Raw genomic sequence first — 12273 nt, 5'->3', positions numbered from 1 at the left:
ACGCTCCCTTTGCCTGTCACGACCGCGCCGGGACGAATTAAAAAATAAACATGAATCATGTCAATTGTCAAATGTCAAATCATCAATCATCATCAGTTAAAAGTATTCTGTGATCATCATTCATCTGCAAACACTGACCTCTATTCAGTGTCTGCAAATGACCAAAAATTTGAAAAATTTGGCCCCAATAATTCCCCATGAATCTATTTAGGTACATAAATAATACTGTAAATGTACAAGTATCCCTTAGTAGTCTGTGCAGATGTATAGTGGTGGTCACTGGTGCCTGAGGTGGTCACATTTAAGATATTTTATCTCTACTTTGGACATGTCACAATTCACATGCCTGATGGTTATTGTCTAATCTCTAGTACCTACTTATGATATTATTATACACGAATTTTAAGCCCTTGCTTTCACTATAAATATTTTTGTAGAATATTACCTACCCAAATAATGATTATGGGCGATAGCCAAGAGAAGTCTATGTAAGTCTCTATCTTATGTTAATATTCTTATTTAACTCTTTAACTACAACTGAAGTGAACCATGGTATCAACTTAACATTCTAAAAAATATAATATGAAATAGCTAAGTATTGTTAGAACAATTAAGTACTTACACATTAAATTTTCAGCCACTTAAATATACCCTTTTCTAAGAAAGAACATGCTAAGATAGCCTATGATGTGTTGGGTGTAGATGAAGAGCTAAAGAAAAGTGGAATAAAAAGGATTATTCATATTATTGATGATCTCAATTTAGCTGTGTAAGTATACAATCCCTATACTTAATTATTACTTATTAATAATAAACATTCAAACAATTTTGTATAATGTATATAAATGGATTTATGTTACAGTGAGTTCACAGGAGCAGATTTGAAGAAATTAAGAACATCCGTAAATGCCTTTTTAAAAAATATTACATTGATAGTGAAGACTTTTGAATGCTTTAGGTGAATATAGAGTAGGAACTATGCCCGAACATACCCCGGCCCCGACACCTGCAAGATCATTATATGGATTTTTTATGTATTTGTTTAGTAAAACAATGCTAGCAACTTACTGTATATGGGCATTTACTCCCAGTTACCATCTCCATTATTTAAATATCTACTACTATCCACAGAAATATTGGGCCACAGCAATACCTATACAGTGTTTGGTGGCTCTGACCATGTTTGCTTTCTTTGTATATCCTAGTTCAAATTTGATGCTAACCTGTGGAATAGACAGCATTCATTCTATTAGTGATAATTACTCTCAAACAAGTAATGTGAATAATAAACCTATTAATTCAAGTTATAATGAATGTGTGTGCTTGGATGATAAAATATGTTTTAAGAATAAATATGTAGCCTCATGTAAAGAACTAAAAGAAAACACTGTACCACCACTCTTAGATTTAGATATACGGATGGTATCAAGAAAATTATATTTAAATAGGAAATTAAAGTAAGTAAGTACAGGTAAATATTGTGCTTGTGTATTCAATTTTTTATACATTTTGTGTTAAATTTCTTTAGTAATAAAAATATTATAAAAAGGATTCTTTTCTTTAATAAAATTTACCATTTTTATTGTGCCCTGGTCTCTGGCCATACTTACATTTTGTAGATACAACTCTGAGTACTGTATTTACAGTTTTAAGAAACAACTTAGATAAAAATATGTCACCTTTATCTATACCTACCTACTGTATGGGTGTAACTTGTGCTGTATCCACACATGCCGTCGGCATATACCGGCGGCACGGTCGGCGGCCCGGCCGCCGGCCAAGCATACATGCCGCCGGCTTCGGTGGCAAGGTAGGTAATCTGAAAGCTGGCGGCAAACCCGGCGGTATAAGCCGGCGGCATGTGTGGATGCGCCATTAGGTAACGTGAAACGTCAATGTGTAGCCCCATGGCCCAGTCGATAAGAGCTTAGCTGTTGATTCAAGGACGTCGTGGGTTCAAATCTCGTGTTTCAACAACAAAAGATGTGTTGTTTTTTAAGTTTGGTTGGACAACGCAGGCTAATCACCTGATTGATAAGATAATCTATTGGTCGGATAGGCACAAGTGACACAAAGCATGTAAAAAGCCGGCTCTGCATTTTAAGTGTAGAGCCGGCATTTTTAGGGTTCCGTACCCAAAGGGTAAAAACGGGACCCTATTACTGAGACTTCGATGTCTGTCCGTCTGTCTCCAGGCTGTAACTCAAGAACGGTAATAGCTAGGGAGTTGAAATTTTCACAGATTATGTATTTCTGTTGCCGCTATGTATAACAACAAATACTAAAACAAAATAAATTAAATATTTAAGGGGGGCTCCCATAAAACAAACTCGATTTTTTCAAATATTTTTTGCTCGGTATCAAATATCAATGATGACAGCAGATAGGCACTTGAAATGTACACAAAATACTCAGCTGTATTTATACTTACTTAATAATTAATAATAAAATTTAAATAAAACAAATAATTAAGGGGGCACCCATACAAAAAACACAATTTTTTACTATTTTTGCTTTATAATGGCACGGAACCCTTCTTGCGCGAGTCCAACTCGCACTTGGCCGATTATTGTTTTCTTACCGATTTATCTCTTACCGAGAGTGTCGGACTCGGTTATCGCTGATCCCAAATCAGTTCTACTGGTGCCCTCCGTGGCTCAGTGGTGAGCGCGTTCGTAGCTCAAGCCGGAGGTCGCGGGTTCGAATCCCGCCGACGGAACAAAAAGTTTTCAATGTTGTGTATGATATAATAAAAATCTTAAATATATGTATAGTATAAAAGTATTAAATATATTTCCGTTGTCTGGTACCTGTAACACAAGTCCTTTAGGTACTTAGCACGGGGCCAGACTGACGTGGTGAGAAGCGTCCATAGATATTATTATTATTATTATTACTGGGTTTCTGCGCTCCGAGCGCTTGTCGTTTGGTCTCTACAAAATTACTCCTGCGTTTTTATTTTAATTACTAGCTGACAGCTGTTGCCCGCGACTTCGTCCGCGTGGACTTTATAGTTGTTCTCGTTTGAATAGTTTACGCGCAAATCATAAAAGTATATTATGCGGGAACCGCACATTTTTTCGGAACAAAAAGTATTCCTTGTCCCGAGATTCAAATTAGTATCTCAATGCCAAATTTCATCAAAACAGATTGAATAGTTTAGGTGAAAATCATAAAAGTTGATTGTGCAGGAACCGTACATTTTCCGTGACAAAAAGTATCCCTTCTCCTTTCCCGAGACTCAAAGTGTCTCCATACCAAATTTCATTAAAATAGATTGAATAGTTTAGGCGCAAATCATAAAATTTTACTGTGCGGGAACCGTACATTTTCCGGGACAAAAAGTATCCCTTGTCCTTTCCCGAGGTATATTGTGCAGTAACCGTACTTTTTCCGGGACAAAACCTACTTTCGTCTTCGGGACTCAAATTAGTATCACTCAAGTATCTCTATCATGGGCGTACCGAGGGGGGGGGGGGGGGGGGCTGCAGGGGGGGCAACTGCCAGAGTCATAGTAAAAGGAGGGGAAGTAGGTAGGTAAGTTATCTTCATACAAAGGCACCACGCGCGGCTTATATGTGTGCGCCATAGTATCAATGCGTCGCCTTTCCATGTGACGCGTAGATTCGCTTGTGTGCGCTTGGATGCGCGAGAATGCGCGCGAACCAAAAAGCGGTGGTCAAGCGAATTCGCGAGTGTGCGCGCCTTTTTAAATTCTCAGAAGTAATAATGTGCGTTAACGCTTTGGAGTTAAGGTTGAATTTGTTATGTTCAGTTTTGATAATTCGCTTCGACTCTGCGCTAGTATAAATTGACCCTAAGGTGAGGGGAGCATCTCATTAATCACGTTTATTGTATGGGAGCCCCTCCCATACAAAAAAACGTGATTTTTTTGGCCTTTTTTGCTTTATATCAAAAATGGCAACAGGTAGGTACTTGATTTTTTCTCAAAATCTTTGTGTACCTACTTTAATATTTAATTTTAATACTTACTAAAATAAAATAAAAAAATTAAGGGGGGCTCCCATACAAAAAAAACACAACTTTTGGCCTAATTTTGCTCTATAATGGTACGGAACCCTTCGTGTGCGAGTCCGACTCGCACTTGGCCGATTATTTTAGTATTTGTTAGTATAGCGGCAACAGAAATAAATAATCGGTGAAAATTTCAGAAGTCTAGCTAAAGCCGTTCTAAAGAATAATAATAGTAATAACTAATAGGGTCCCGTTTTTAGGGTTCCGTAGCCAATTGGCAAAAAACGGAACCCTTATAGATTCGTCATGTCTGTCTGTCTGTCTGTCTGTCCGTCCGTATGTCACAGCCACTTTTCTCCGAAACTATAAGAGCTATACTATTGAAAACTTGGTAAGTAGATGTAGTCCATGAACCGCATTAAGATTTTGATACAAAAATTGAATTATTAAAGTATTAAAAATTTTAGGGGTCATAGGTACAACTGGGTACAACTACAACTTTATACGTGGGAGAGCCATGCTTGCGCTGTGTTTCGCCGAGTGAGTGAGTTTACCGGAGGCCCGATTCTTTACCCTTTTCCCTTCCCTACCCTCCCCTATTCGCTTCCCTTCCCTACCCTCCCCTATTCCTTCTTAAAAGGCCGGCAACGCACCTGCAGCTCTTCTGATGCTGCGAGTGTCCATGGGTGACGGAAGTTGCTTTCCATCAGGTGACCCGTTTGCTCGTTTGCCCCCTTATTTCATAAAAAAAAATCATCTAACCTATGCGTATCTATGGATAGGTCTTCAAAAATCATATTGAGGTTTCTATTATCATTTTTTTCTAACCTGAATAGTTTGCGAGAGAGACTTCCAAAGGGGTAAAATGTGTGTCCCAACTTCTAAAGTAGGGGCATGATAATTCTAAAAAAGTATATGATGTACATTACTATAAAAACTATCAACGAAAATTGGTTTGAACGATATCTAGCCAGTAGTTCTTTTTATACGTCATAAATAGTAAACCTTAATTTAACTTTCATTAAATCAACTGAAATATAAAAATAAATCGAAAACCCTTTAATTTCATAGAAATAAATCTTATTGCTGCTGCGGAACCCTTCATGGGCGAGTCCAACTCGCACTTGGCCGGTTTTATTACCCTTTCGGTACGGAACCCTAAAAATATCAAATCATAACGTTTCAATCATACATTGTTGGAAAAAAACTATTAAGATTTTCACATGAAAACAGGTTTTCAATATTTCTCACAGTGAGTTGTATAATATACTAGCTGTTGCCCGCGACTTCGTCCGCGTGGACTTCAGAAGCGCGCGATGTCAACAAAATTGGTGTCAAAAGCTTTTATAAAAAAACCCTGGTACCCCTTAAATCAATACAGCTGTGCAGTGTGCACACAATAAGTACCTACTTCATTTTTTATATTAAACTTTATATTTTATGCCAAATTTTAAACCTTATTTAGCCCACCAATTACACAACTTTACCCATAAACTATTTATCATTGATAGGTTTAGCCCCAATTTCACCAACGTCTGTTAGTGTTAACGGCTTGTTAAAATGTCCTGTCTTCTCTTTCATTCATATGAAAAACGAAACAGCTAACGTGATACTAATTCGAGCATTAACTTTAACAGTCGTTGGTGAAATTTGGTCTTAAGGTTACGTCACTGCCTGCACAGATAAAGTACTGAGTTATTTAATACCGTAGAATAGATATAACAATCGAAAAAAATCGAGACTTAAATGTAAGATGATACCACCGCTTATAGAAAGACTTTTGAGCAAGCGTCAGCGCGATGTAGAAGACGCACGGCGCCATCTATTATGAATTTTTTGAACAAATTTACGACCCTTACAACCCTTTTTTCCAGTAAAAAAGTAGCCTATGTCCTTTTTCAGGCTTTAGACTATGTGTATACAAAATTTCATTACAATCGGTTCGATAGTTTTGGCGTTTGGCGTGAAAGCAAGACTGACAGACAGACAGACAGAGATACTTTCGCATTTATAATATTAGTATAGATTATGTGCACACTGCACAGCTGTTTTAGGGTATTTTGATTAATTAAGGGCCGCGCTACACCGGAATGGCAGCGGCGAGGCGAGCAATTTCAGCGCTGCCATTTCAGTGTAGCGCGGCCCTAAGAGGGGTACCACTTACCAGGGTTTTAAAAAGTTTTGAAATTTGACACAAATTTTGTTGACACCGCGCGCTATAAACTAAAGTCCACGCGGACGAAGTCGCGGGCAACAGCTAGTTATGAATAAAAACAATAATGTATAATAAAGTAGGTAGGTACATAAAAACAATAATATATAATAGGTGGGATTAGTTCTGTTACAATAATGAAGTAAAAAATAAAACGCCATCTGTTTTCATATATTAGAATTAAAATGTTGATTGCATTGATATATTTTCTGGATGGAATATAGGCCAACACGGTAAACTCGAACTCCTTAGAAATGCAGTAGGAGTTCTATAAGATAAGATAGATTGATTATTATTATACCAAGTGATAATATTATTAAACATAATATTCTAACGTATTAAAAACTATAAACAAAAACATAATAACTAATAAGTATGATTATTGATTAGTTCTATGTTACAATGAAGTAAAAAATAAAACGCCATCTGTTGAATCGTATTAGAACTAAAATGTTCATTGCATCGATATATTTCTGGATTTTTTATAATATTATACATAAAATATATTTAAGATTTTTGAAATATTATTTTAATACACATCCAAGACCCAGGAACATTGAAAACTTTTTGTTCCGCCTGCGGGACTCGAACCCAGGACCCCCGGGATGAGCGCGCCACGTGCAATGCGAATTAATTTTCATCGATATTTTCATGGAAATAAGATATTTTCCCACATCAAAATGTAGCCTATGTCCTTTCTCAGACTATAGAATAACTGTGTACAAAATTTCATTGCAATCGGTTCAGTAGTTTTGGCGGGAAAGCGAGACAGACAGACAGACAGACAGACAGAGATACTTTCGCATTTATAATATTAGTATAGATTTACTAGATGTGCCGCGCGGCTTCGCCTGCGTAAATAAGGAATTTTACAGAAACCGTACATTTTCCCATAAAAAATAGCTATGGGAGCAATTTTAATGACAATTAAAATTTCGTGAGATAAACCCTTTCTAATATTTCCCCCGCTTTTTCCACATTTTCCTAAGTTTCTTCAGTCGTACTTATCAGTCTTAGCGTGATAATATTATATAGCCTATATATAGCCTTACTCGATAAATGAGCTATCTAACACTGAAATTAGTTTTTAAATCGGACCCGTAGTTCCTGAGATTAGCGCGTTCAAGCAAACATACTCTTCAGGTTTATAATAGACTTTTATAATTATCGCTTGACAAACTTGAGTCTCGATCTAAAAGACTATGAAAAGTACCAACAACAGGGTCATAATAGGCTCATAATCATGGGACGATGCATGGTATAATATGGTAGTGATGATGATGATGATGATGAATGATTCCGTTCTTAAAACAACGTCGAAACTCCCAAACTTGTATTTATAAAGAACTAGCTGTTGCCCGCGACTTCGTCCGCGTGGACTTCAGTTTATAGCGCGCGATGTCAACAAAATTGGTGTCAAAAGCTTTTATAAAAAAACCCTGGTACCCCTTAAATCAATACAGCTGTGCAGTGTGCACACAATAAGTATTTCATTTTTTTATATTAAACTTTATATTTTATGCCAAATTTTAAAGCTTATTTAGTCCTCCAATTACACAACTTTACCCATAAACTATTTATCATTGATAGATTTAAGGTTACGTCACTGCACAGATAAAGTACTGAGTTATTTAATACCGTAGAATAGATATAACAATCGAAAAAAATCGAAACTTAAATGTAAGGATACCACGTCTTGTAGAAAGACTTTTGAGCAAGCGTCAGCGCGATCTAGAAGACGGACGGCGCCATCTATTATGAATTGTACTAACTTAATTTGAACAAATTTACGCATTTTCACCCCCTTACAACCCTTTTTTCCAGTAAAAAAAGTAGCCTATGTCCTTTCTCAGGCTTTAGACTATCTGTATACAAAATTTCATTACAATCGGTTCGGAAGTTTAGGCGTTTGGCGTGAAAGCGAGACTGACAGACAGACAGACAGAGATACTTTCGCATTTATAATATTAGTATAGATTATGTGCACACTGCACAGCTGTTTTTGGGTATTTTGATTAATTAAGGGCCGCGCTACACCGGAATGGCAGCGGCGAGGCGAGCACTTTCAGCGCTGCCATTCCGGTGTAGCGCGGCCCTAAGAGGGGTACCAATTACCAGGGTTTTAAAAAGTTTTTAAATTTGACACAAATTTTGTTGACACCGCGCGCTATAAACTAAAGTCCACGCAGACAAAGTCGCGGGCAACAGCTAGTTATGAATAAAAACAATATTATATAGTAAAGTAGGTATCCTTTAGGTTTCGGTTATGGTTTAGAAAAAAATGAATTGCACATTTTCAATGTACTATTTATGCTCTACTTTGCTGTACATTAATTGTTTTAATCGACTATGGGTTTTTTTTGGGCATTGTCCTTTGACAGTACCTATGTGGTAACTTGATGTTCTGTTATAGTTCGTCTGGTGGAACCAAAGAAGCCACCGCTTAGAATCCTCACCCTTAAGCGGCCGGACAAACTGTACTTTTACTTAGTACCCATTTCATTTTGACCGCGCACGCGCTTGTTAGCGGGCGCTAGGGTAATGTTTGCACACGGGCGTCACATGGGCTAGATACGGCCCTGTTAGTTAATATCAAATAATTGAATATTGCATGAGTTACTGAGTAACACCTGCACGTTCGAAGCGAAAACGCGTTGTGAATAGAATGTACATAATTACAGAGAACTAATATTATGTAAATTATTTATAAGTGTATATTGTTCACTTGTAACACAATTCTTTCACAGGTATTTTTTAATATGCATATGCGAAACTACGTTTAGTTGAGCTCTGCCATGTAACTTTACAAATAAAAACAATAGCAAATAAATAAAACTTAGCTTTGCTTCTGTTAGAGAAAAAATATGAAGTCGTGAGACCTCAAATTCATTTAGTTTTTGTTGTAACATAACATACCTACCTGAGATGAAATTCAAGGCTACAGTAAAGGCTATTGGTTGAGTAAAGTCTTTAGATTAGGATTGATTTATTGAAACTATAATACTTAGAGCTCAATGTTAATATATTTTATAAGGATAAAACAACACTTCCCATGATTAGTACAAAATAAAATAAGATATATTGTTAGTTTTCTTTACATAGGTAAAATTTATTTAAAAATACAGAACATATGAAGGACTACACACTGAATTGAGATAAAATTCTCAGAACTGACTTTGAAAATTATGTAAGCCACTTTAGTTTTCACAATAAGAAGTTATTGCATTGATTAATAAATAATCTTTGGCAGACCAAAAGAGATTTTCCAACAGTGCAAAGGTCATTAAACCTATTTAAATATATAAGTGAAACTTGGAATAGAAGCTGTAAGAAAATCTGCAATTAGACTAGCCACTACACCTTATATACCGAAACATTATGACTAAGAAAATTTATTAATGTGATGTTCCAGCATACAGGTTCAGCTGCATGCAGGCAACAAGAGGCCAGCATACACCCAAGTATATAAATTAATTTTTAAGTATAGTTTATAGATAGTAATTAATATATTTTGTACAATAAAATACAATTAAGTACAACTTGTAGCAAAGATATTAAAGAGAGTAATATTTATCCCAAGTGTTAAAGCTGCAATAACGTGTGTGTACGCACAAGGCATATTTACACAGCACACACGCATGGCAATAACACACCACGTGCTGCACACTATAGTACATAATTCATTTTATTAGTTATTACTTAATAGAATATAAAGACACGCCCAAGCTGCGAACCTCACCACTTTACATATTTCAATGCATGATTAGCCAATGAACATGCCCATACTTCTGCTAGCTGATCGCTATTAAATAACATATGATCGCTTAATATCACAGCTAATTATGCTTTGAAAATTATAGACATGTCTAATTTTCACTAATGTGGATAACAATGTAGAGTATAAGTAGACAATCTGAATAAATTTACATTACAATATCATGTCTTTTCATATGAAATTTTAAAAATTACATTACCAAAAATTAAACAGTGCAGCGCATTATAAATTAATGTGCATACCTTAATATTTAATTGACTAAATAAATTTGTTGCCTGCAGATCTGACATATTTTAAATATCGAGAGGTAATATCTTAAAGAGAAATTTTAATTTCAACTATTGAAAAAAAGTTTAAATCCAAATTTAAAAATATTTAGTATCTATAATGACAATTCCCTTCAAATCCACCCATTTTGATTGAATGTGAAATATCATACATTCCGTAGCTGAGTCTCCTTCACAATATTTCACTACCACTCCGTTAGTGGGCTAAAAAGTAAGGATCGAAGAGAAATAACGACAAACACTTCACGAGTGGGTGTTGCTGTTCACATGACCTTTCTTGTCCTGTGAATCTGGAGTACGCTGATCATCGCGACGTGGTGGCATACGCTCATTGATAGCATCCAAGCCCTTAGCCTCCGCAAAAGATGTAATTTTGTGGTTAGGGGAAAAGCCTTGTAAAGCATTCTTGAGAGATGTTTTGCCGCCCGAAAGTGCCCCCAGAGGCAAGGCACCAGTTGGTGTAAGCCCTTTTAGTTGCAAAACTGACTCGCTCTCTTCACGGAGTACTGAGAATACATGTGCCATCTTACCAATGGCTCGTATCTTGTTACGTATGACTTCTTTTCTGAGATTAGCCTCCTCCAGTGCATCATCACCTTCTGCAATCAGCTCATCATCAGAGCAGATGTTCAAAACATTCACCAACATTTCTGTCACCTTTTCACCAACAAATGGTAGAGACCAGGTAAAGACATCCATAAAGTTGGGTAACCAGTACGGATGCGGGGAACAATTGAACTGTCTGATATTCATTACATTGTTCTCATACTTAAGAACAGCAGCTTTGTTATTGTACACATCCAAGTAGTTAGGGGCTGAGAAAATTGTGATGAGACTTGGGAAACCAGTGGTTTGGCTTTTTCTATACATACGATAGCCTGCATCTTGAGCTTCATGAGCGCGTATAATAGATAATAAGTTGTTTCTCTGCAGGAAATCACAGCATGCTGCATAGCTGTAGAAGTAGGAACAACCTCTTACTGAGTTGTGCGAGAAATGTTCAGCGTTTTTTTCATTGCCAAAATCTTCGAGAGGATCTGACCATAACAGATCACACATAGCTCCAAATGCTGGTGGCTCTTTGAATCTATCTAGTTTTCGAATATCATCTAAGCTGTTAATTTCGGGTGACAGTCCCCCGTGCACACACAAAAACTGCTGGTTCATAAGCGCAGCTAATGGTAAGCAATCAAATGCATCCATACAGGCATCATACACTTTTTCGGAATATTTAATTTTGCACTCTTGTTTAAAAGTAAAATATTCTGTCAAATGTCGGCATTCGTGATTGCCGCGTAATAGAAATAATGTCTTCGGGTAACATAATTTCAAAGCCCACAGGTAAAGGACACATTCTATACTAAAATAACCTCGGTCGACATAATCACCTAAGAATAAATACTTGGTGCATGAGGGAGAGCCTCCCACCTCAAACAGTTTCATCAAATCGTAAAACTGGCCATGGACGTCTCCGCACACGGTCACCGGTGAATCAATCTCGATCATAGTTTTTTCAGATCGTAATAGGGTGGCACCATCTTGAATAATTCGTAAGGCTGCATTTTCCTCAATTCGGCCCTCTAAGATAAAGTGTTGCTTCAGTACATCTGGTATAGGTTTTCCAGTTTTTTCATCAAATACTTCAGATACAGTGAGCTTATGGCTGGGTGGAAAAGCAACACTTTGGATCATACGTTGCGTTGTCGACACTTTATCATTGCTCCCGGACATATTTGTCACATAAAAAACACTAGGTCTAATCCATACACCCCACTATTTTCAAAATGGCAGAATAGATGTAATACTAAAACAGAATCCCGATTTCACGACAGAGAACCTACTGCGCACTGGAAAACAATGCGCAAACATCTGGCGAGTGGTCAATAAAATAAACAGGGATATCGAGCGCGTTTTATTACTTTTGAACATATCATTATGTTAGTAACACTGGTGATATCACGGACGGTTGCCAGCATATTCATCTATAAATTAAACCTAGGTACTAAAATATATTTCTCGCAAAT

At 36.7% G+C, this 12273-nt stretch overlaps 2 protein-coding genes across 3 annotated transcripts; one reads left to right on the top strand and one right to left on the bottom strand.

The window, feature by feature from the left end:
• The first annotated feature begins 123 nt into the window (after positions 1-123).
• On the top strand, positions 124-1481 carry LOC121731967 (phosphatidylinositol N-acetylglucosaminyltransferase subunit P). Of its 2 annotated transcripts, none has more exons than XM_042121678.1 (4): positions 124-211; positions 438-488; positions 638-769; positions 863-1481. In XM_042121678.1, the coding sequence occupies exon 4, from the start codon at positions 979-981 to the stop codon at positions 1459-1461; it is 483 nt and encodes a 160-aa protein (XP_041977612.1). In that variant the 5' UTR covers positions 124-211; positions 438-488; positions 638-769; positions 863-978; the 3' UTR covers positions 1462-1481. The 2 variants fall into 2 exon arrangements, with proteins under 2 accessions (XP_041977612.1, XP_041977611.1); XM_042121677.1 differs by having other exon boundaries at positions 124-352.
• A 7675-nt stretch (positions 1482-9156) lies between these two features.
• Positions 9157-12194, bottom strand: LOC121731663 (serine/threonine-protein phosphatase 2B catalytic subunit 2-like). Its single transcript, XM_042121221.1, has one exon. The coding sequence runs from the start codon at positions 11978-11980 to the stop codon at positions 10493-10495; it is 1488 nt and encodes a 495-aa protein (XP_041977155.1). The 5' UTR covers positions 11981-12194; the 3' UTR covers positions 9157-10492.
• Between the last annotated feature and the right edge of the window lie 79 nt (positions 12195-12273).

This window comes from Aricia agestis, chromosome 11, assembly GCF_905147365.1.
Source record: "Aricia agestis chromosome 11, ilAriAges1.1, whole genome shotgun sequence".
Taxonomy (NCBI): Eukaryota; Metazoa; Arthropoda; class Insecta; order Lepidoptera; family Lycaenidae; genus Aricia; species Aricia agestis.
This window is presented reverse-complemented; position numbering and strand designations above follow the sequence as displayed.

What these genes read in the sequence shown, in the direction of transcription:
- LOC121731663 (XM_042121221.1), bottom strand. Translation starts at nt 11,980, where the DNA reads ATGTCCGGGAGCAATGATAAAGTGTCGACAACGCAACGTATGATCCAA.
- LOC121731967 (XM_042121678.1), top strand. Translation starts at nt 979, where the DNA reads ATGCCCGAACATACCCCGGCCCCGACACCTGCAAGATCATTATATGGA.